This window comes from Bos taurus, chromosome 17 (genome assembly GCF_002263795.3).
Source record: "Bos taurus isolate L1 Dominette 01449 registration number 42190680 breed Hereford chromosome 17, ARS-UCD2.0, whole genome shotgun sequence".
NCBI lineage: Eukaryota > Metazoa > Chordata > Mammalia > Artiodactyla > Bovidae > Bos > Bos taurus.
Window position 1 is genome coordinate 54,131,144 of NC_037344.1, and position 24,843 is coordinate 54,155,986.

The 24,843-nt window shown below is 37.5% G+C and overlaps 1 protein-coding gene across 7 annotated transcripts in view; it reads left to right on the forward strand.

Moving 5' to 3' along the window:
- Positions 1 to 24,843, forward strand: part of IFT81 (intraflagellar transport 81) — a 112,408-nt gene that overhangs the window by 67,647 nt on the left and 19,918 nt on the right. For 5 of the 7 annotated variants that reach the window (XM_059876013.1, XM_059876016.1, XM_059876014.1 and 2 more), the window contains 5 exon segments: positions 1,177 to 1,305; positions 2,274 to 2,363; positions 20,790 to 20,876; positions 21,890 to 21,961; positions 22,039 to 22,124. In XM_059876013.1, the coding sequence (XP_059731996.1) occupies positions 1,177 to 1,305; positions 2,274 to 2,363; positions 20,790 to 20,876; positions 21,890 to 21,961; positions 22,039 to 22,124 (464 nt within the window). 7 annotated transcript variants of the gene reach the window in all.

Sequence of the window (24,843 nt, forward strand, 5' to 3'; positions counted from 1 at the left end):
TTTTCCCCTGGTTTTTTCTTTTTTTCACTGCAGTATATGTGGTGCCTAGAACTGTGTTCTTGTTCAATTTCTAAGTTGTGTCTTACTCATTGACTGCAGAACACCAGGCTTCCCTGTCCTTCACTTTCTCTCAAAGCTTCCTCAGGTTCATCTCCATTGAGTCAGTGATGCTATCTAACCATCCATTCTCTGCCACCCCTGTCTCCTTTTGTCTTCAGTCTTTCCCAGCATCAGTCTTTTCCAATGAATCAGCTCTTTGCATCAGGTGGCTAAAGTATTAGAGCTTTAGCTGATGCTGAAGTGAATATTCAAGGTTGATTTCCTTTAGGATTGACTGGTTTGATCTCCTTGCAGGCTAAGGACTCTTAAGAGTCTTCTCCAGCACCACAATTTGAAAGCATCAATTCTTTGGCACTCAGCCTTCTTTATAGTCCAACCCTCACATTCATACATGACTACTGAAAAAAACCATAGCTTTGACTCTATCGACCTTTATTGGCAAAGTGATGTCTCTGCTTTTTCATTCGCTGCCTAGGTCTGTCATAGGTTTCCTTCCAAGGAGCAAGCACCTTTTAATTTTACGGCTACAGTCACCATCCACAGTGATTCAAGAGCATAAGAAAATAAAACCTGTCACTGCTTCCACTTTTTCCCCTTCTATTTGCTGTGAAGTGATGGGACCAGATGCCATGATCTGTGTTTTTTGAATGTTGAGTTTTAAGCCAGCTTTTTCCACTCTCCTCTTTTGCCCTCATCAAGAGACCATTTAGTTCTTCTAAAGAGCCTAGATCTGTACTTGGCACATTAATAAATACTAGATCAGTGAGCAAATATGTACAGTTTTTCACTTGAGATCATTCATTCACCAAATATTTAATGAGTGCATCCTGTGTTTTAGCTTCTATGCCAAGTACATAGCATTATGCTGAAGTCTAAAATTATAATTACTTCCTATGCCCCTGAAGATGCTATAGTAAAATTTAGTATAAGTTTATAAAATATAAAGGAATATAATTATTGTTGAAGTCAATGAAGATTGTTGACTAAATTCCTTTATTTTACTTACAACTTTATTGTTATGTATTAAATCTATATACTTCTTAGGGAATCATCAAGGTTAGACATCAGTTTTGTGGACTCTTGTTTTTTATGCCTATTTTTATTCTCTACTTTCAGCAAACTATTGAGGAGAAAAGGGGTATATCTGGATATAGTTATACCCAAGAAGAACTAGAACGAGTATCTGCTCTGAAGAGTGAAGTTGATGAAATGAAAGGACGAACACTGGATGACATGTCTGAAATGGTGATTACACAGGCTTTGTTTTACACATAGGCTCTAAGGCAGATATTTCTGTGTTTGTTCTGTTTTTCAGTACAACATTCATTTCTGTGTATTGTTTCATTATATTCTTTCATCTGTCTTTATCACTCTCTTAAATTTTTCCATTCTTAGGAGGTTGTTCAATTTGTAATACTTTACATGTTTTGTGGTTTTTGAAGTGTGTAAAAGTTACATAGCATTAAAGAAATATTTAAGATAAAAAATTAAGTTTTCCCAAATTATACTACTTAACTTAATACAGTTATTTCATTTTTGTGTACGTCCTTAGTTTCTTTCCATGTTTAGGACTGCTATTTAACCAGAATGCACAGGTAGAGCTTCATCAGACTTTAAAATGTTGAAATCTTTCATTATTTATTGGTAAATAGCTGCTGCCCCAAACTCTCAGAGTACCTACCTCCACCTGTCTTGTCCACATTGTTCCCAGAGCCCTCTGGATTTCACAACATTCTAACTCCTAAAAAGATTAACATTTTGCACAGCAGATGCCTCCAAGACCTGATTCATCTCTACGGCTGGTGTCCATTGTGATTGGTCATTGCTATACCTTTTGGGTTATTAAGTAGTTTGACTATCACTTCATCCATGTTTATGTGCATTTTATATAACCTACATAATTTACATACTTTTTAAACTTAATACAGAGTTGTATATTAGCAACTTTGTAATTTCTTTTATCCTTCAGCTAGATTATAAATATTTTCCCATAATGGTTTGCAGTCTTAATAATTGACATTTTGAATAGTTACATCATATTCTGTCTTACTGAGAAGTCAGTACTAATTAAATGACTTCCCTTTCGTTGGCGTTGAAATAATTTATAGTTTTATTCACTTATATTAATACTTCAGTAAATGTCTTCGTACATATAGTATTTTAGTTCTTTTGAATTCTTTTCTTAGATGTCATATATTTTGTTTAAATGGCAGGTAAAAAAACTAAATTCCCTGGTATCTGAAAAGAAGTCAGCTCTAGCTCCAATTATAAAAGAACTACGACAATTGCGTCAGAAATGCCAAGTAAGATAATTTAGTTCTGTGATACTTTTAATACTCTCTCATGTTCAAATGTATTAGTTAAAATCCTAGATATTTTACTTGGATAATTCCTGGCAAACAAATCATTATTTTTATATGATTCTGTGAAAGAGAATAATAATGTGACCATCAATGGTTTTTGTTTAGTTTATGTTGTTTGTTTTGTCATAAATTTTTGCACTGGGGAGAGAAGGAGAAGAACGAGTTTAAGCTAAAGTCAGAAGTGCAGCCAAATGAGATTTGTGCTTTAAATAATGTTCATGTCAGAGCTATAAATATGAAGTCACATTCTTCAGTGGCCAGGTGAAAGTTCAGAGTGTGCCAACAAGTGGTGACAAGTTAATGTTAGATTAATGAACTTGCTTTGCTGGGGAGCAGGATGGGGGGCAAATCATGATAACTTATGCTTAAGTGATGAAATACAGTTACTTGGAAGCTAATTCTAGACACTGCTCTAAAGATAAACTGTAAGAAGGTAAATGCCCAGATCGGGTGGCCTTCACCATTTGACATTAACAATTGTTATTTTATCATTCTCCATGAAGTAATTTTAGGTTTGAATGTGAGCAGTACTGCATGTGCCTAAGGATGAACTATAAAACTCTTCATAAATGCTATCCATCAGAGACAAGAGAACCACAGTGAGAGATCACATGGACCTTGAAATCAGATAGACATTGTTTCCTTTTTTATAGAAAATGCCATGGAGTCTGAGACAGGTTTCAGTTCAGTTCATTTGTTCAGTCGTGTCCAGCTCCTTGCGATCCCACGGACTGCAGCACACCAGGCCTCCCTGTCCATCACCAACTCCCGGAGTCTACTCAAACTCATGTCCATTGAGTCAGTGATGCCATCCAACCATCTCATCCTCTGTCGTCCTGTTCTCCTCCCGCTTTCAGTCTTTCCCAGCATCAGGGTCTTTTCTAACGAGTCAGTTCTTTGCATCAGGTGGCCCAAGTATTGCAGTTTCAGCTTCAGCATCAGTCCTTCCAATGAATATTCAGGACTGATTTCCTTTAGGATGGACTGGTTGGATCTCCTTGAAAACCACAGTTCAAAAGCATTAATTCTTCGGTGCTCAGCTTTCTTTACAGTCCCACTCTCAGGTTGGTGACAGGTTTAGTGACTTGTCCAAATAGAGGAGGAAATGAGAGAGTTGGAGCTTCACTCTAGCATCTCTAGCATATTTTACATCTTCTGCTTATTTCATTGTACACTCCTGCTGTCACAAGAGAAATGGAAGAGAAAAGTCCCAGTCCTCAGGACTTCATACTGTAATAGGAGAGGTGGAACAAACACAAAAGAAATTAGGAAACACAAAAGAAATTAGGAAAAACAAAAGATAACCCAACTTAAGAACAGTATAGAAAAAATATAATCAAAATCATACTCCTAACTGATGAGGAAATAGGAAGGAAATGAAGGAAATGAGGAAATGATTGTCAGGAAGAAAAGTTTCAGAAAGGAGATTAAAAGAAAAACTGTAGGTTGAAGATATCAAGAATTATTTTCATGGGTATATTCTAGTAATTGATTTTCTTAGTGCTTTTCTTGTGCCAGCAACTTGCAGATAAAAAGTGAAAGTGAAAGTCACTCAGTCATGTCCAACACTTTGCATGCAACCCCATGGACTGTAGCCCACCACGATCCTCTGTCCATGATATTCTCCAGGCCAGAATACTGGAGTGAGTAGCCATTCCTGTCTCCAGGGGATCTTGCCAACCCAGGGATCGAACCCAGGTCTACCGAATTGCAGGCAGATTCTTTATTGTCTGAGCCATCAGGGAAACCCAAAGGGAACAGTTATATGTATTTCTAGTGATGAAAAAATTTCTTTATAATAGTATTAATAAAATACAGTAAAAGTAAATGTTTGTAAAGACTGTGGCTCAGATGATGAACTCCTTATTGCCAAATTCAGACTTAAATTGAAGAAAGTGGGGAAAACCACTAGATCATTCAGGTATGACCTAAACCAAATCCCTTATGATTATACAGTGGAAATGAGAAATAAATTTAAGGGATTAGATCTGATAGACAGAGTGCCTGATGAACTATGGACGGAGGTTCATGACACTGTACAGGAGACAGGGATCAAGACCATCCACATGGAAAAGAAAAGCAAAAAAGCAAAATGGCTGTCTGAGGAGGCCTTACAAATAGCTGTGAAGAGAAGAGAAGTGAAAAGTAAAGGAGAAAAGGAAAGATATAAGCATCTGAATGCAGAGTTCCAAAGAATAGCAAGGAGAGGTAATAAAGCCTTCCTCAGCGATCAATGCAAAGAAATAGAGGAAAACAACAGAAAGGGAAAGACTAGAGATCTCTTCAAGAAAATTAGAGATACTAAGGAAACATTTCATGCAAAGATGGGCTCGATAAAGGACAGAAATGGTATGGACCTAACAGAAGCAGAAGATACTAAGAAAACGTGGCAAGAATACACTGAAGAACTACACAAAAAGAGCTTCATGACCCAGATAATCATGATGGTGTGATCACTCACCTAGAGCCAGACCTCCTGGAATGTGAAGTCAAGTGGGCCTTAGAAAGCTTCATTACGAACAAAGCTAGTGTAGGTGATGGAATTCCAGTTGAGCTATTTCAAACCCTGAAAGATGATGCTGTGAAAGTGCTACACTCAATATGCCAGCAAATTTGGAAACCTCAGCAGTGGCCACAGGACTGGAAAAGGTCAGTTTTCATTCCAATCCCAAAGAAAGGCAATGCCAAAGAATGCTCAAACTACCACACAATTGCACTCATCTCACACGCTAGTAAAAAATGCTCAAAATTCTCCAACCCAGGCTTTAGCAATATGTGAACCGTGAACTTCCAGATGTCTAAGCTGGTTTTAGAAAAGGCAGAGGAACCAGAGATCAAACTGCCAACATCCACTGGATCATGGAAAAAGCAAGAGAGTTCCAGAAAAACATCTATTTCTGCTTTACTGACTATGCCAAAGCCTTTGACTATGTGGATCACAATAACTGTGGAAAATTCTGAAAGAGATGGGAATACCAGACCACCTGACCTGCCTCTTGAGAAACCTATATGCAGGTCAGGAAGCAACAGTTAGAACTGGACATGGAATAACAGACTGGTTCCATACAGGAAAAGGAGTATGTCAAGGCTGTATATTGTCACCCTGCTTATTTAACTTATATGCAGAGTACATCGTGAGAAACACTGGGCTCGAAGAAGCACAAGCTGGAATCAAGATTTCCGGGAGAAATATCAATAACCTCAGATATGCAGATGACACCACCCTTATGGCAAAAACCTAAGAGGAACTAAAGCCTCTTGATGAAAGTGAAAGAGGAGAGTGAAAAAGTTGGCTTAAAGCTCAACATTCAGAAAACTAACATCATGGCATCTGGTCCCATCACTTCATGGGAAATGGATGGGGAAACAGTGGAAACAGTGTCAGACTTTATTTTTTTGGGCCTCCAAAATCACTGCAGATGGTGATTGCAGCCATGAAATTAAAAGATGCTTACTCCTTGGAAGGAAAGTTATAACCAACCTAGATAGCATATTCAAAAGCAGGGGTATTATCTTGCCAACAAAGGTCCGTTTGTCTAGTCAAGGCTATGGTTTTTCCAATGGTCATGTATGGATGTGAAAGTTGGACTGTGAAGAAAGTTGAGCACCAAAGAATTGATGCTTTTGAACTGTGGTGTTGGAGAAGACTCTTGAGAGTCCCTTGCACTGCAAGGAGATCCAACCATTCCATTCTGAAGGAGATCAGCCCTGGGATTTCTTTGGAAGGAATGATGCTAAAGCTGAAACTCCAGTACTTTGGCCACCTCATGCGAAGAGTTGATTCATTGGAAAAGACCCTGATGCTGGGAGGGATTGGGGGCAGGAGGAAAAGGGGATGACAGAGGATGAGATGGCTGGATGGCATCACTGACTCAATGGACATGAGTTTGAGTGAACTCCGGAGTTGGTGATGGACAGGGAGGCCTGGCATGCTGTGATTCATGGGGTTGCAAAGAGTCGGACACAACTGAGCGACTGAACTGAACTGAATAGTCATACTTTATTGCATTTTTTACAAATTAAGGATTTGTAGCAACCCTGCGGTGAGTAAGTCTGTTGGTGCCATTTTTCCAACATTTGCTTACTTCATGTCTTTGATTTTGGTAATTCTTGCAGGATTTCCAACTTTTTCATTATGTTTGTTATGGTAATCTGTGCTCAGTGATCTTTGATGTTACTATTGCCAAAAGATTGACTTCCTGAAGGCTCAGGTGATGGTTAGCATTTTTTAGCAATAAAGTATTTTAAAATTAAGGTATATACGTTTTTTAGACATAATGCTATTGCACACTTAGCAGACAATAGTATAGGGTAAACATAACTTTATATATACTGGGAAACCAAGACATTCATGTGATTCACTTTACTGTGATATTCACTTTTTTGCAGTGGTCTGAGGCAGTATACAGTCAGCAAAAATAAGACCAGGAGCTGACTGTGGCTCAGATCATGAACTCCTTATTGCCAAATTCAGACTTAAATCGAAGAAAGTAGGGGAAACCACTAGACCATTCAGGTATGACCTAAAACAAATCCCTTATGATTATACAGTGAAAGTGATAAATAGATTCAAGGAATTAGATCTGATAGACAGAGTGCCTGATGAACTATGAATGGAGGTTCGTGACATTGTACTGGAGGCAGTGATCAAGACCATTCCCAAGAAAAAGAAATGCCAAAAGGTAAAATGGTTGTCTGAGGAGGCCTTACAAATAGCTAAGAAAAAAAAAGAAGCTAAACGCAAAGGAGAAAAGGAAAGATATATCCATTTGAATGCAGAGTTCCAAAGAATACCAAGGAGAGATAAGAAAGCCTTCCTCAGCGATCAATGCAAAGAAATAGAGGAAAACAATGGAATGGGAAAGACTAGACATCTCTTCAAGAAAATTAGAGATACCAAGGAAACATTTCATATAAAGATGGGCATAATAAAGGACAGAAATGGTATGGACCTAACAGAAGCAGAAGATGTTAAGAAAAAGGTGGCAAGAATATACAGAAGAACTGTACAAAGATCTTCATGACCCAGATAACCATGATGGTGTGATCACTCACCTAGAGCCAGACATCCTGAAATGCAAAGTCAAGTGGGCCTTAGGAAGCATCACTATGAACAAAGCTAGTGGAGGTGATGGAATTCCTGTTGAACTATTTCAGATCCTAAAAGATGATGCTGTGAAAGTGCTGCACTTAATATATCAGCAAATTTGGAAAACTCAGCAGTGACCACAGGACTGGAAAATGTCAGTTTTCATTCCAGTCCCAAAGGCAATGCCAAAGAATTCTCAAACTAGTGCACAATTACATTCATCTCACATGCTAGCAAAGTAATGCTCAAAATTCTCCAACCCAGGCTTCAGCAATATGTGAACCGTGAACTTTCAGATGTTCAAACTGGATTTAGAAAAGGCAGAGGAACCAAAGATCAAATTTCCAACATCCATTGGATCATCGAAAAGGTGAGAGAGTTCCAGAAAAACATCTACTTCTGCTTTATTGACTATACCAAAGCCTTTGACTGTGTGGATCACAACAAACTGTGGAAAATTCTTAAAGTGATGGGAATACCAGACCACCTGACCTGCCTCCTGAGAAACCTGTATACAGGTCAAGAAGCAACGTTAGAACTGGACATGGAACAATGGACTGGTTCCAAATCAGGAAAGGAGTACATCAAGGCTGTATATTGTCACCCTGCTTATTTAACTTATATGCAGAGTACATCATGAGAATTGCTGGACTGGATGAAGCACAAGCTGGAATCAAGATTGCCAGGTTAAATATCAATAACCTCAGCTACACAGATGACACCACCCTTATGGCAGAAAGTGAAGAACTAAAGAGTCTCTTGATGAAAGTGAAAGAAGAGAGTGAAAAAATTGGCTTAAACTATGGAGAACAGTGTGGAGATTCCTTAAAAAACAACAACAAAAAAGAAAAAGTTGGCTTAAAACTCAGCATTCAGAAAACGAAGCTGATGGCATCTGGTCCCATCACTTCATGGCCAATAGATGGGGAAACAATGGAAACAGTGACAGGCTTTATTTTGGGGGGCTCCAAAATCACTGCAGATGGTGACTGCAACCATGAAATTAAAAGACGCTTGCTCCTTGGAAGGAAAGTTATGACCAACCTAGACAGCATATTAAAAAGCAGAGACATTACTTTGCCAACAAAGGTTCAGGGTATGGTTTTTCCAGTAGTCATGTATATATGTGAAAGTTGAACTATGAAGAAAGCTGAGTTCTGAAGAATTGATGCTTTTGAACTGTGATGTTGGAGAAGACTCTTGAGAGTCCCTTGGACTGCAATGAGATCCAACCAGTGTATCCTAAAAGAAATCAGTCCTAAATATTCATTGGAAGGACTGATGCTGAAGCTGAAACTGAAATACTTGGGCCACCTGATGTCAAGAACTGACTCACTGGAAAAGACCCTGACGCTGGAAAGATTGAAGGTAGGAGGAGAAGGGGACAACAGTGGATTAGATCGTTGGATGGCATCACCGACTCAATGGCCATGATTCTGAGCAAGCTCCAGGAGTTGGTGATGGACAGGGAGGCCTGGTGTGCTGCAGTCCACGGGGACACAAAGAGTCAGACATGACTGAGCGACTGAAATGAACTGAACTGAACTGAGGCAGTATGCCTGTAGTTCTTTCCTTAATTCCATTTACATTTTAAATGGGAAGAGTTATTGAAAGAGCATTTAGTGCATTAAAGGAAATGCTTCCTGGGTAGCTCAAATGGTCAAGAATTTGCCTGCAGTGTGGGAGACCTGGGTTCAATTCCTGGATCAGGAGGATCCCCTGGAGAAGGGAGTGGCAACCCACTCCCATATTCTTGCTTGGGAAATCCCACGGATAGAGAAGCCTCATGAGCTACAGTCCATGGGGTCACAAAGAGTTGGACACGACTGAGCAACTAACGCACACACACACAAAGGAAATGCACTGTTATGGAAATCCAAAGATCAAAACTATAGTCTGTCTGGAGCAGTTGGAGGTACTACTGCCTGAGCATTTGGGTTCAGGGAAGCTTCAGGGACTTTAGCGGGAGCTTGCGGATAGGATCAATGAATGTGATAGTAAGAGGGTTTCTCAGGTGGCGCAGCATTAAAGCATCTGCCTGCCAATGTAGGAGATGCAGGTTTGACCCCTAGTCAGAAAGATCCCCTGGAGAAGGAAATGGTAACCCACTCCAGTGTTCTTGCCTGAAAAACTCATGGACAGAGGAGCCTGGTGGACTACAGTCCAGGAGGTTGCAAAAGAGTCAGACACTACCTAGTGACTGAACAGCAGCAACAGCAGCAGCAGTGATAATAAGAGCATTTATCGAGTGCTTTCTGTGTGCCAGGCACTATTACGTTTTTCATTCAGGCCTCGTAACCACCTAGTTAGATAAACCACCCTTTACACAAAGGAGCAAAAAAGCACACAGGGTAAAGGACTTGCCCAAGATCACACAGCTGGTACATAGCAGAGCAAAGTTCTAAAGAAAGGGAACCCTCTTACACTGGTGGTGGGAATCAAACTAGTACAGCCACTATGGAGAACAGTGTGGAGATTCCTTAAAAAACTGGAAATAGAACTGCCTTATGATCCAGCAATCCCACTACTGGGAATACACACTGAGGAAACCAGAATCGAAAGAGACACGTGTACCCCAATGTTCATTGCAGCACTGTTTATAATAGCCAGGACATGGAAGCAACCTAGATGTCCATCAGCAGACGAATGGATAAGAAAGCTGTGGTACATATACACTGTGGAATATTACTCAGCCATTAAAAGGAATACATTTGAATCAGTTCTAATGAGGTGGATGACACTGGAGCCTATTATACAGAATGAAGTAAGCCAGAAAGAAAAACACCAATACAGTATACTAATGTATATATATGGAATTTAGAAAGATGGTAACAATAACTCTATATGCAAGACAGCAAAACAGACACAGATGTATAGAACACTCTTTTGGACTCTGTGGGAGAGGGCGAGGGTGGGATGATTTGGGAGAATGGCATTGAAACATGTACATTATCATATGTGAAACAAATCGCCAGTCCATGTTCGATGCATGAGACAGGATGCTTGGGGCTGGTGCACAGGGATGACCCAGAGGGATGGGATGGGGAGGGAGGTGGGAGGGGGGTTCAAGATGGGGAACATGTACATCCATGGCAGATTCATATCAATATATGGCAAAACCACTACAATATTGTAAAGTAATTAGCCTCCAATTAAAATAAATAAATTTATATTTAAAAAAAAAGAACTCATACTCATACTACACCAATAACATGACTCAGTGAATCACTTCGTGTTGGCTTCTCACTGTTCCTGCCACAGCCATGTGTCTGCCTGTGTGCTGGTTTTTTTCCTCCATTTTTTAGTTTCTCCTCATTCTTTGGATTGGCATAGTTGTAAGCTTAGCTTGCTTATGGCTCCTCAGTGTTCACATCTCACACTGTAGCCTTTCTCTACATATGTGTTGAAGTTGTGAACTTATAATTCCCATTTTCTCTGCATTTTCTAATTTAAATTCCTGGTGCAGTGCCTCTCTTTGAAGAGCAGTTTTCCATGCCAGACCAACTCAGAGATTACTGCTATCTTCAGGTCAGATCAAGGATCCATCCTTAGTTGAACCGGCTATGCTTGTGGGTAAGGATCAGAAGAAAGGAGGGTAATATAGAACTAAGTATGGCTGCCTAGAGAATTTTCCTTCTGGAGAAGCTACAGAATCAGGCAGACCCTAAATAACCTTAGGTAGATGACTTCATCTCTATATTGTATCCTCACCTGTAAACCAATCCCTTCTTAATAGAGTGGTTGTAAAATTATGAAATAACACATGTAAGGTACTTTGCAATCAGTTCAGTTCAGTTGCTCAGTTGAGTCCGACTCTTTGCGACCCCATGGACTGCAGCATGCCAGGCCTCCCTGTCCATCACCAACTCCCGGAGTTCACTCAAACTCATGTCCATCTAGTCAGTGATGCCATCCAGCCATCTCATCCTCTGTCATCCCCTTCTCCTCCTGCCTCCAATCCCTCCCGGCATCAGAGTCTTTTCCAATGAGTCAACTCTTCGCATGAGGTGGCCAAAGTATTGAGTTTCAGCTTCAGCATCATTCCCTCCAAAGAAATCCCAGGGCTGATCTCCTTCAGAATGGAATGGTTGGATCTCCTTGCAGTGCAAGGGACTCTCAAGAGTCTTCTCCAACACCACAGTTCAAAAGCATCAATTCTTTGGCATTCAACTTTCTTCACAGTCCAACTCTCACATCCATACATGACCACAGGAAAAACCATAGCCTTGACTAGATGGACCTTTGTTGGCAAAGTAATGTCTCTGCTTTTTAATATGCTCTCTAGGTTGGTTATAACTTTCCTTCCAAGGAGTAAGCATCTTTTAATTTCATGGCTGCAATCACCATCTGCAGTGATTTGGGAGCCCAAAAAAATAAAGTTTGACACTGTTTCCACTGTTTCCCCATCTATTTCCCATGAAGTGATGGGACCAGATGCCATGATGTTAGTTTTCTGAATGTTGAGCTTTAAGCCAACTGTTTCACTCTCCTCTTTCACTTTCATCAAGATGCTTTAGTTCCTCTTCACTTTCTGCCATAAGGGTGGTGTCATCTGCCTATCTGAGGTTATTGATATTTCTCCCTGAAATCTTGATTCCAGCTTGTGCTTCTTCCAGCCCAGCATTTCTCTTGATGTACTCTGCATATAAGTTAAATAAGCAGGGTGACAATATACAGCCTTGATGTACTCCTTTTCCTATTTGGAACCAGTCTGTTGTTCCATGTCCAGTTCTAACTGTTGCTTCCTGACCTGCATGTAGGTTTCTCAAGAGGCAGGTCAGGTGATCTGGTATTCCCATCTCTTTCAGAATTTTCTAGTTTATTGTGATCCACACAGTCAAAGGCTTTGGCACAGTCAATAAAGCAGAAATAGATGTTTTTCTGGAACTCTCTTGCTTTTTCCATGATCCAGCAGATGTTGGCAGTTTGATCTCTGATTCCTCTGCCTTTTCTAAAACCAGCTTGAACATCTGGAAGTTCATGATTCATGTATTGCTGAAGCCTGGGTTGGAGAATTTTGAGCATTTTTTACTAGCGTGTGAGATGAGTACAATTGTGCAGTAGTTTGAACATTCTTTGGCATTGCCTTTCTTTGGGATTGGAATGAAAACTGACCTTTTCCAGTCCTGTGGCCACTGCTGAGGTTTCCAAATTTGCTGGCATCTTGAGCGCAGCACTTTCACAGCATCATCTTTCAGGGTTTGAAATAACTCAATGTCCATCACCTCCACTAGCTTTGTTCGTGGTGATGCTTTAGCAATTCAATGACTAATAACACAGAACTGTTTTTTAAAAGTTATTTATCATTATAACTATTAGAAATAGTTTTAAAGGAAGGAATACTATTGCCTTTCAAAAAAATTGATTTTCTCAGTAAAACCATATACTAAATTCTATAAAGTCATTTATTATAAAATATAACCAGAACCTGAAATTCATTTTTATGTGTTTTAACTGTATTTCTCTGTATGTCAAGTCCTTCCTGCCTGTTCCATTTCAAAGAAATATAGCTATCTCACCACCATTCCCAGATAATACAGCTCTTCAGTTATTAACATATTCATCAAATCAAAGGGGCACCGAAGTCCTGTAAGCTTTTCATTTCTGTCTTCTGCCGTGTTGAAAAGTAATGGGGACAGAGTTCCAATTTTAGAAGATAGAAAGAGTTCTGCAGATAGATGGTGGTGATGGTTGTACAACAGTGTGAATATATTTAACACCACTGAACTGTGCACTTGAAAATGGTTTAAGTGGGACTTTCCTGGTGGTCCAGTAGATAAGAATCTGCCTTCCAATGCATGGGTGTGGGTTCAATCCCTGGTCGAGGAACTAAGATCCCACATGTGGCAGGGCAACTAAGCCCATACACCACAACTAGAGAGAAGTCAGCTTGTCACAGCTGAGACCTAACACAGCCAAAAAATAATAAATAAGTATTTTTATTTATTGTGATTATTTTCATTTTATGTGTATTTTACCAGTTTTAAAAGTCTAAAAAAAAGAAGAGTATAGAACTTGCCCACGTTTTTATTAACCATTTGGTTTTTTTAAACGTTTGAGTTCAATGACCTTATTGAGTCCCTAATGTTCATTTTGTTTATCTCCATATGTCAGTCTCCTACATCCCTGTATAGTTTATTTTTACCCAGAAACCTTTTGTAATGAAAAGTAGACTGGAAAAAAAGCCACTTCATTGACTTTGAGTTATTTCCAAATAGTAACTGAAATTCTTAATTGTTCTCTAGTTTGAATGGTATTTATTTTTAACTTGTGTAAGTATATCTAACACTTGAAACTACATGGATGTATTACATTTTTTAAATAATTTACTTTCTTTATTTATGGGTCTTCTTTGTGAGCGGGCTTTCTCTAGTTGTGGTGGGAGGGCTTCTCATCGCGGTGGCTCCTCTTGCTGCGGAGCACCAGCTCTAGGGAGCACAGGTTTCATAGCTGCAGCTGGTGGGTTCCGTAATTGCGACTCCCAGGCTCTAGAGCACAGGCTCAATAGTTGTGACGCACGTGCTTAGTTGCTCTGCGGCAAGTGGGATCTTCCTGGATCAGGAATTGAACCCGTGCCTCCTGTATTGGCAGGAAAAATCTTTACCACTGAGATACCAGGGAGGCCCCTATCATATTGTTAAAGTGCAGGAGTACTTAAAAAATACTTTACACTTCTTGTTTTAATGGACAGCTCTCAAAATTTAGGAAATTTTATAGTGAAGTATTAATATATTTCCCTTCTTTTGTATTTGTTTTGTTATAAATTGAATATTCATAATCATTTGAAAATTGGAGCTTCACAACTTAAGATGTACAGCTTATATTTATCTAAATCTTCTATAATTATCTGGAATTAGCTAGCATCTTGAAGTTTCATGTTTGTTTTTTAGAAGCTGTTCCTTAAATTATATGTAATTAAATGGCATAATACATGTAATTGCTAAAGCTAAAATACTTGTTTTAGAGTATATAATATGGTAATTATTGATTTCACTGAAATATTTCTTATTGTTTTTTCTTATAAAAGTAAAACCATGCTCTTGGCAAGAATTCAAACTCTAAAGAATTATTTTAAGGGAAAGAACTGAAATTATTTCTCTCTCTACATCCCACCCCAGCACACTCCCTAGAAATAATGTTAACAGCTCTTTGTGTGTTTTCTAGAAATTTTCTGAAAATTAATGAATAGGTAATTATTTATTGGCTTCCTGAAGTTTGCTCTCCACACCTTTGTTCTACTTTCATAGAAAAAGACAAAGGCTTTTTGGGGTGAGGGGGCAGAAGTTAACTCTGACATATTAATGTCTGCTTCCTTTGTTTTCATTGTTCCTGCTATACTTTTGCCCATCTTTTGCTTTCAACTTTTAAAAAGTTGCTTTGTTTTAGGTATGTCTCTGAATAGATCTTGAATTGTGTTTTGTTATATGATATAATCTAACAGGTTTATTTTAAGAAATAAGTTTAGCCAGTTCATATTTATTGATATGCAAACGTATTTGGTCTTTGTGTACTTTATTATGTTTTGCTTCTGACTTTAAAGCCTATAAAAATAAATTCCTCTGTTCATTCTCTGTCTCTGTCTCTCTTTCATATTTTCTGGCTTGTGGTTTTGCTCTACTGGTTGTATCTGTAATGCCACCATTAATATTTCATTACTGTTGATAGTATCTATTAATTCCCACTATGAGTAGTGATGAAATTGATATTTTTCCTCCAACTTCTTCTTCCCTCTCCTTTAGCACCTCATTTTGGTCATTTGTCTTTCTTACTGTTTGCCTTTATACATGTAATATGCTTATACTATGACTTGATTCATCAGCTTTAAATTATATCTGTTGCCCTTCCCCTACCATCCACAGCAGTGGAAAACTGCTTGCTGAGGAGACCAGCTTACTCATTCTACCTTCCACCTTCATTTTCCCTTCCCCTCCCTGCAGATTTTATATATCATGTCTACATTGTCAGAGCGTATAACATTTACTTTCTGTTCTGTTACACTAGTTCTCCCTTTTGTCTTTAGTATCATACTTGTACTTGTTAGACTCAGTGCTCATTACTAATCCTCTCATACCCATTTTCCTACTTTTTATTGTCTCTCATTTGTTTTCTAGTAGAGTCCTCAAAGCTTAGAAGAACAATATTCCCTGATGAGTTTCTAGAGTTTGTTGCCTTAAATATTTCAATCACTGCTTGATTGGGCATAAAAATCATTACATCATGCTTTCTTTCCTTGAGAATTTTTAAAGAGTAGCTCCATAGTCTTCAGGAGTTAAGGGTGGCCATGGAGAGAGCTGAGGCCAACATAATTTTTTTAATGACTTGATCTGGAAAAGAATATATTTTCCAGTTGTTGAGTACTGAGTTCTCCATGTGTTTATCAGATCAAGGCTGTTGAATGTGCCTGTTCAAAAATTCCTGGTGAATGGGGACTCCTGGTGTAATGGATGTAGAGTTTAAGTTTTGCAAGATAAAAAGAGTTTTGGAGATTGGTTGTACAATAATGTGAATGTTTTAATACTTCTGAACTGCAGCCTTAAAAATAGTTAAAATAGTTAAGTTTTAGATTATGTGTATTTTACCACAATTTAGAAAGAGATTCCTGGTTTTAAAAAAAAAACAAAATAAAACTTCCTGGTAAATTATTCATTTTATCATTATTTTATGACTCTATTCCTTGCAGTGCTTTTTATTTAAGGGTCTTATTTTGTTTGCTATTAATATAAGTGTGCCAACTTTCTTATGTTTAGTATTGCTTGGTATGTCTTTCTTTAATTTCAGCTGTCTGCATCCTTATTTTTGTCCTTTATATGTCTCTTAAATATCATATAGGGGATTTTGTGTAGGTATAGTTTCTTACATCCAGTTTGAGAACTTGTCTTTTAATTAGTGAGTTTAGTCCCGTTTATATTTTCTCTTATTATTGATACTTTGGAATTTATTTCTGTTTTGCACATCCTATTGACTGTGCTTTTCCTATGTTTCTTTTTCTTTTTCTACTTTCCATTGTACCAATCCTGTTTTCTTTATCTTCTTTTTTCCCTTTATTTCCTTTTCTATTCCTGTTCTGATATTGTTTACTCTTATATTTTTAGCACACTTTTCTTGCCTAAAGTTAATCAGCTGAACAATTGTTAATCTCCTGAACAACACAAGGGCCTCAGAATGATTTCATACCCTCTCTTGCCTTACACATGTGTTTCTATCCTCTGGTATTTAATTTCCATTTTATTTCTTCAACTCTAAAATTGGCTGTCATGGTGGTCATTACTGTTATAATAATTACTACTTCATACAGTCTTTTCCTGTTTAGATTTACCCACATATTTAGCAATTCTTACCATTGCCTCATGTACTTTATTCCTTGCTTCTGGATTCAGTTTCCTTCTTCCTGAAATGAAATTTCCTTGTTTTGTTTTCTTTTAGTAGTTCTCTCAGTAAAGAATCATTGCCGAAAGTAAACCGTCTTTGTTTTTCCTCCTCAATAGTCACTTGGTCAGAAAAAAACTATTTTCATTGCTTTCTCTTTTCTCATGTTGAAGGATATGCTATTGATTTAATTCTCATTTCTTTTTAGGTAATGTCTTCCCTATAATGGGTTTTAATTTTTGTTGTTATATTCACTAGTTTGTTTTAGACTCCACATATAAGTAATATCATATAGTGTTTGTCTTTCTCTTTTTGACTTATTTCAATAAGCATAATACCCTCCAGGTTCATCATGTTGTTATAAATGGCAAAATTTCTTTGTTTTTAAGGACAGAGTAGTATTCCATAGTGTGTGTGTGTGTGTGTGTGTATCTCACATCTTCTTTTTCCATTCATCTCTTGATGGACGTTTTGGTTGCTTGCATATCTTGGCTATTGTAAATAATACTGCTGTGAACATTGGTGTGCATATATCTTTTCAAATTAATATACTTTCTTTGGATATATACTCAGAAATGGAATTGCTGGATCATATGGTGGTTCTGTTTTTAGTTTTTTGAGGAACCTCCGCACTATTTTCCATGGTAGCTACATCAATTTACATTCTCACCAAATGTGTACAAGGGTTCCCTTTTCTCTACATCCTCATGAATAACAAATTATTTGTGGTCTTTTTTGGTGGTAGCCATTCTGACAGGTGTAAGGTGATATCTCACTGTGCTTTTGATGTGTATTTCTCTGGTGGTTAATGATGATGAGCGTCTTTTCATGTGCTGTTGACCATTTGTATGTCTTTGGAAAAAACCTGACTCTTCAGGTCTTCTATTTTTCAACTGGGCCTTTTTTTTTTTTTTTGATACTGAGTTGTATGAGCTATTTATATATTTTGGATATTAACCTTTTATCACCAATATAATTTTAAAATATTTTCTGCCACTCAGTGGGTTATCTTTTGTTTTGCTGATGGTTTCCTTTGCTATGCAAAAGATTTTAAATTTAATTAAGTTCCATTTGTTCATTTTTGCCTTTGTTACCTTTGTTTTAGGAGACAGATCCAAAAGATATTGCTATGATTTATTAATGTTAGAAAGTGTTCTACCTATGTTCTCTAAGTTTTATGATTTCTTACATTTAGGTCTTTAATCCATTTTGAGTTTATTTTTGTACATGGTGTGAGAAAATGTTCTAATTTCATTCTTTTACATGTAGTTGTCCAGTTTTCCCAGCACCACTTATTGAAGAGACTGTCTTTTCTCAATTGTATATTCTTTGTCATAGATTAATTGACCATAAGTGTGGGTTTATTTCTGGGCTTTTTTTCTGTTCCATTGATCTGTGTGTCTCTCATTGGTGCCAACATCATACTGTTTTGATTACTGTAGTTTTGTAGTATAGTCTGAGGTCAGGGCATGTGGTACCTCCAGCTCTGTTCTACTTTCTTAAGATTGTTTTGGCTATTCAGGGTCTTTTGTGTTTCCATGCAAGTTTTATAATTATTTGTTCTAGTTCTGTGAAAAGTACCATTGGTATTTTGATAGGGATTCCCTTGAATCTATAGATAGTTTTAGTATTTTTATCTTTGGTGTTGTCCAATTTCACTGACATGATCTAACTATAGATTTAGTGTTATTTGCTCTGCTAGAATTCGTGCTTTTTGTCTCATTAATTCTGGACATATTCTACATGTCTTCAAATATTCTCTCCCCTGGTCTTTCTAGTCTGTTCTTCAGCAATTTTGTTAAATATATGTCAGATGTATTTATTCTGTTCTCTGTTGTTTAACCTCGTTTTCATTTTTTCATCTCTTTGTCTCTTTGTGATGAATTTTTGATAATTTCTTCAGCTCTGTTTTCTAATTCATTCTTTTATCTCCTGAACTAATATTATATTTATGTCACCTACTTAGTTTTTAATTTCAGTGACTTCTTTTTCATTTTTGTCTGTTTTTTTACTCACTGTACCTTTTTCAGTCTTTTGTTTTCAGTTCCTCCTTTAATAAAATATTAAGTATGCTTATTTAATAGATTTATTTCTAGTATTCTCCTGCTAGAGGAGGTTTACTCCTGCTGTTTTATATATTCTAATTCTCACTCATAATGGATTGATCATTCCCTGCATATTTATAGTTTTGGATTGTGAGCTTATGTTTAGTAGGGTTTTGTCTCTTGAATCCTGGCAGCTAGGACAGAGGGTTTGTCCCTCCAGGGTGTTTTTGCTGTTGTTCTGCTGATATTCTGTGTTCTGAATGTCACAAGTTTGGAGCTAATTTTGAGTTAATGTCTCAGCTTGGAAGTTCTTAGATCACATACATAGGGTAAATCCAAATCCCAAACTTGCTGAGGACAGGCACCTTTGTTCCATCTGCCTCTGAAGCAACATAGCTACATTTACTAATCGGTTTGTCCATCAGACTCACAGACAAAAAAAGTCCTTTGTCTACTATAGTATCTTCATCTCATTTACAGGCCCAACAGCTACCCAAGTACATAGCCTCTATTGCCCCTTCTCCTATTTGGGGTGTGTGTGACTGTCAACCACAAGAGCCTCAGATGTCTGTAGGTCACTTTGATACATAAAAGCCATGCCATCTTTTTCCCACCAATCTTTTATACTTTGCTAGTCACCCCAACCCAGATGCAGTCCCATCCAGCAATGGAAGCACCACACAACATTACCCAGTAATGTTAACTCTCTTGTTTCCAAGGAAACTGCTATGTAAAACCAAGGTCATTCCCAGGCTGGCCTGATGTTAACCCTTTACTCACAGATTTCAAGGTCTTTGCCCTGCCTAGCCATTCTAATCATTCTGTTATCAAGATTGAATCCTAACTCCCTTCACCAAGGGTATCCACAGGCTGTCATCCTTCGTTTCTAACTCTGGTAATTCATTTTACTTCTTTGAGAGTTCAGTTAGCTCTCAATTTGAAAGGATGCTAACCCTACCTTATCAAGCATTTGTTGATACTTTTAGCATTTCTAGGTGTTGGTAGCAAATTTTCAGATTATCTGCTTCAAAATATTACATTAGAAAAAAGCGTAAAACTACTCAAACAGCCTGAGTTCAAATTCTAACACCTCTTTCCAGTCATATAATCTTTTGCAAGATACTTGTCCTCTGTGAACTTTCTCTAAGCACAATGTGGGGATATTAGTATGTACCTTAAGGGGTTGTTGTGAGATTCAGTTATTGTCAAGGGTAAAGCTCAAACAGCCTTAACATGGTTTACAAAGTTCTGATCAGGCCTCTGCCAAAGTCTTCAGCCCCTTCTCACACTTCCCAGACGTGCTCCAGTATAATAAACTACTTACACGTCCTAAATTGTCCTTCTTTTCTCTAATCTTCCAAGACTTCATACATAGTGCTCCTTTTTTCTGAACACTCTCCTCCTTGTCTGTCCCTTCTAACTATTCTTACTAATCCTTGGTACCTCAGCTTAGATATCAGTTTCTCCAGGAAGTTGTCCCTACTGATCCCCAAGCCTGGGTTAAGTCCAGTGAGAGTTGCATGTGCTCCTGTAACACCTTGCGTTTGTCTCTCGTAGCAGTCAGCCTGTTTACTTGTCTGAGCATTACTTGAGAGGAAGGAATTTTGACTCTTTTGTTCACTCTTGTATCCCTAGCTTCTAACAGAGAGCCTGGCACACAGCTCAATACATGGCAGCTATTCTTTTATCAGCACCTTCATCTGTCATAATGCTCAAATATCTGGTTGTTGTATAAATAACTCGTTAGTATGCCAAGAAGCTTAGAGTTAAGTTACAAGACTGACAAGGGCATGTATTGTTTCAGAGTCACCTTTTAGGCCTTCGTTTTTTTTTTATTTATTCAATCAATCACTCTTTTCATATTAGGAGTTAACCCAAGAGTGTGATGAAAAGAAATCCCAGTATGATAGCTGTGCCGCAGGCCTTGAAAGCAATCGGTCCAAATTAGAACAGGTAAGAAGATAGTTCTTATTTTAACAACCTAGCAGAAACTGACTTTGTATGCATGTTTTTACTACACCAATGTCAAAAGATTCCCAGATCTTTGCCCTCATGCCTTGAGTCTGTCTACCAAGTTGCAGAGATTTTTATTTCTTCAAACTTGATGTACACACCCTAAATTCTCCATCATGCCAGAGTCCAGGCCCCATCATGTCTTTCCTTGATTACCACAGTAACCTACAACCTCCTGTCCCCTCCCACACTTGCCTTTCCTTAAGGTTTATTCTCCATAGAGCAGCCAAAGAAACTGGTACAACACTTAAACCACCTTCTACCAGCTTCCTGTTGCACTTAAAATCTAACTTCAAAACTTTGGTTTTCAAGACCCTACCTGCTCCATGAACTTCATATCCACATGCTCTCCTCTTCACCCACAGACCCCAGACATACTAGCCTTCTTCTTGTACTTCAAACAGGCCAAGCTTGTTTTCTCCTCAGGGGCAGATTTGCATATATTCTTCTCTCTCTGGGATACTCTACTGCCAGCTCTTTGCCTTTCTCTCTCTTTTTCTTTCACCATTTTAGGTCTCAGCCTAAATGTTACCGCCTCCTAGAGATCTTCTCTAATCACTTGTCTAACTTCACCCACTCAGTACCCCTATCACATTGTACTGCAGAATTTTCTTCATAGCACTTACCCCATCTGAAACTGCCTTCATTACACATTTCCTTGTTTACATCTGTCTGCTCTACTTGAATGAGAGCAGGGACCTGTCTTGTTCGCTTCTCTGTCCCCAGCACCTAGCACCAAGCTAGGCACACAGTAGTTACTTAATAACTGAACTTACAGGTTGTAGAGTGGTATGCATGGTCTCTAGAAAAGATTGCAACCTAGTCTGATACAATAAAGTTTTGGCACAGAAGAGGAAATACTCTGATAGTATTTCTTTTGTTGTACATTTGGCTATCCTTTCTGTATCTAATTATTCTTTCGATAATATTGCGCATTTAAAATTATGTTTTAGGAAGTCAGAGGGCTCCGTGAGGAGTGTCTTCAAGAAGAAAGTAGATACCATTATATAAATTGTATGATTAAGGTAAGACAAAGAAAATTGGATCAGAAACTTTTCTGAGATTTTTCTGTATCAAGGACTTACGTAGTCTTCCCACTTAGAACCTAGAAGTACAACTTCGTCGTGCTACTGATGAAATGAAGGCGTATGTCTCCTCTGATCAACAAGAAAAAAGAAAAGCAATTAGGCAAGTAATTTTGTTGTTTTTATATTGAGTTACTTAATGTTTTCATCTATAGAAGATAAAATGGAATTATACAGAGTACCTAAATAAGCAAATAGTAAGATATTATTTAGAATTAAATCTTGTTGAACATCCTCTGGGTAGTCCAGCCCTCCTGACTAAGTGAGAATATGGGGAGGGAGGAGGGAGGATGGTTCAGGATGGGGAACACAGGTATACCTGTGGCGGATTCATTTCAATATTTGGCAAAACTAATACAATATTGTAAAGTTTAAAAATAAAATAAAATTTTAAAAAAATCTAAAAAAAAAAATAAATAAATAAAATGGAAAGCATTCAAAACTTGAAAAAAAAAAGCATACATATAATTTTTCTTGTTTGCTTGCTTTTAATTGTGGCAAAAGACATAAAATTTGCCATTTTAACCAATTTTAAGTGTATAATCAGTTGTATTCGTTACATTCAAAATATTATGTAACCATCACCACTATAGATTACCAAAACGTTTTCATCACCTGAAATAGAAACTCTTAAAGCCATTAAGCCACTTAATCCCCATTACCCCCTCCTCAGGAATATGTTGCGCTTCCCAGGTGGCTCAGTGGTAAACAATCTGCCTGCCAATGCAGGGGACACAAGAGACGTAGGTTCAATCCCTGGGTTGGGAAGATCCCTTGGAGTAAGAAATGACAACCCACTCCAGTGTTCTTGCCTCGAAAATTCCATGGGGTCACAAAGAGTCAGACACAACTGAGTATGTATGCATGTAGCATTACATATAATTTCATAGTTGCTTTTTTATAAGCACTAAATTTGGTCTATTTTTAAAGTCCCACATGTCCTGGACTCTGGTCATTGGTGTGCTCATTGTTGCAGTGTGAGCAGCTGCAATTCAGCTAGAAATTCTGTGATTGCAGAGTGCCAGCCTTTGAAACAAGGAATGTATAAATACTACTAGTCCTTACATGGTGATTTTTTCTTTTTGTAATCCTAGCATACTATAACATAATAAATGCTGCCTTAAAAATGCATTTATAGTTGAATTGCTAGCTTTGAAAAAAATGCAGTAGTGAACAAGATAAACTTTCTTTGCCCTTTATCACAATTCAAATGCTTTGCTTTTACCATTCAATAAGAACTCAAATGAAGTGTAGGATTCACATTTATTCAAGATTGCAGTTGAGATTTTTAGTAGCTTATACATTGATATTCATGACTCAATAGACATGAGTTTGAGCAAACTCAAGGAGATAGTGAAATGGGAAAACCTGGCCTGCTGTAATGCATGGGGTCACAAAGAGTCCGACATGTCTTAGCAACTGAACAACAGCAGTACATTTATATTATAAAAAGGAATCTAAGAAATAGAATGTTTTGCAAAGTCTACATTTTTTAATATAATGCAAGCCAGGCTGAAAATATCCTATAAATAGGATATTATTTTTAATACTCTAGCATATTAAACATACTGAATGTATTTATTCAAATTCTTTTATTGCATGTAAATTTTGCTCATTAAATCTATGTAGTCAATACTAATGTTCACTTATGTGAGAAGTAATTTTGTTCTTGAAAAATAAAAGTTTTAGAAATTGTTTCTTTTTTTTTTCTCTTTGTTTTTTTTTTCCTAATTTTATTTTATTTTTAAACTTTACACAATTGTATTAGTCCTGCCAAACATCAAAATGAATCCGCCACAGGTATACATGTGTTCCCCATCCCGAACCCTCCTCTTCTTCCAAAGTTATCAATACAATTAGTAACAAAGGAAACATTGCTCCTGAGCTATTGGTTTTCTGATCTGAGCTATTTTTTTTCTAGATATTCCTCTTCATCGTTTTTATTTATTTATTTTTTTGGCCACACAGTGCACCATGTGGGATTTTAGTTTCCCAACTAGGGATGGAACCAGTGCCCCCTGCACTGGTTGGGAGTGAGAAGTCTTAACCACTGGCCTTCCAAGGAGGTCTCCATTATTTTAAAAATCATTATAAATCTTTACCATTCCTCAGTTTTCCAATAGAAAAATATTGCACCCTGACTAGAGAAGTACATGATAAGAATATTTAGGAATAAAATGGAGTTATACTCTAAACTCACTGATATATATTTAAAATTTATTACTAGTGTAGACACAATATTTTTGATGTCATTTCATTTTCTACTTTTATGGTACTTTCTGATAAGGCCAAAGGTCTAAGAAATTAGCTTGTTTTTGAAAGATCACCTGTAAAATGTAATTTTATTTAAAGAGGCAGGATGTTATATATCAAAGTTCTAGAAAGGGACTCAATAAAATTTTGTTTCTAACCTGATTTTTCCAGTTCTAGTTTTGTGACCTTGGATATATCACTTTTTCATCTATAAAATAAAGAGAACAATATATGCCATAGGAGCTCAAGTTCAATGTAATGTTTGCAGCAGTATTTTAGAAATGATATAGTATGAGTTCCTGAAGAGTGAGGACTCTGTCTGTCCCTGTTTTCTTCTTGAAATCCCAGGACATGCTTGGTATAGGACAGGTGCTCTGTAATTACTACTTGAATAAATCAATTGAATAAAATTACATATTAGTGTTGAGCATGCGCCTATTGATTTCTTAATAAAATAGAAATGGAAATCCTAAAACAATTTGGACATTCCTTAGACCTGGGGTAATAAATGAATTATTTAAAGTTCTCTTAATTATAATCATACATTATTCTGAGTAATATGTCATTTA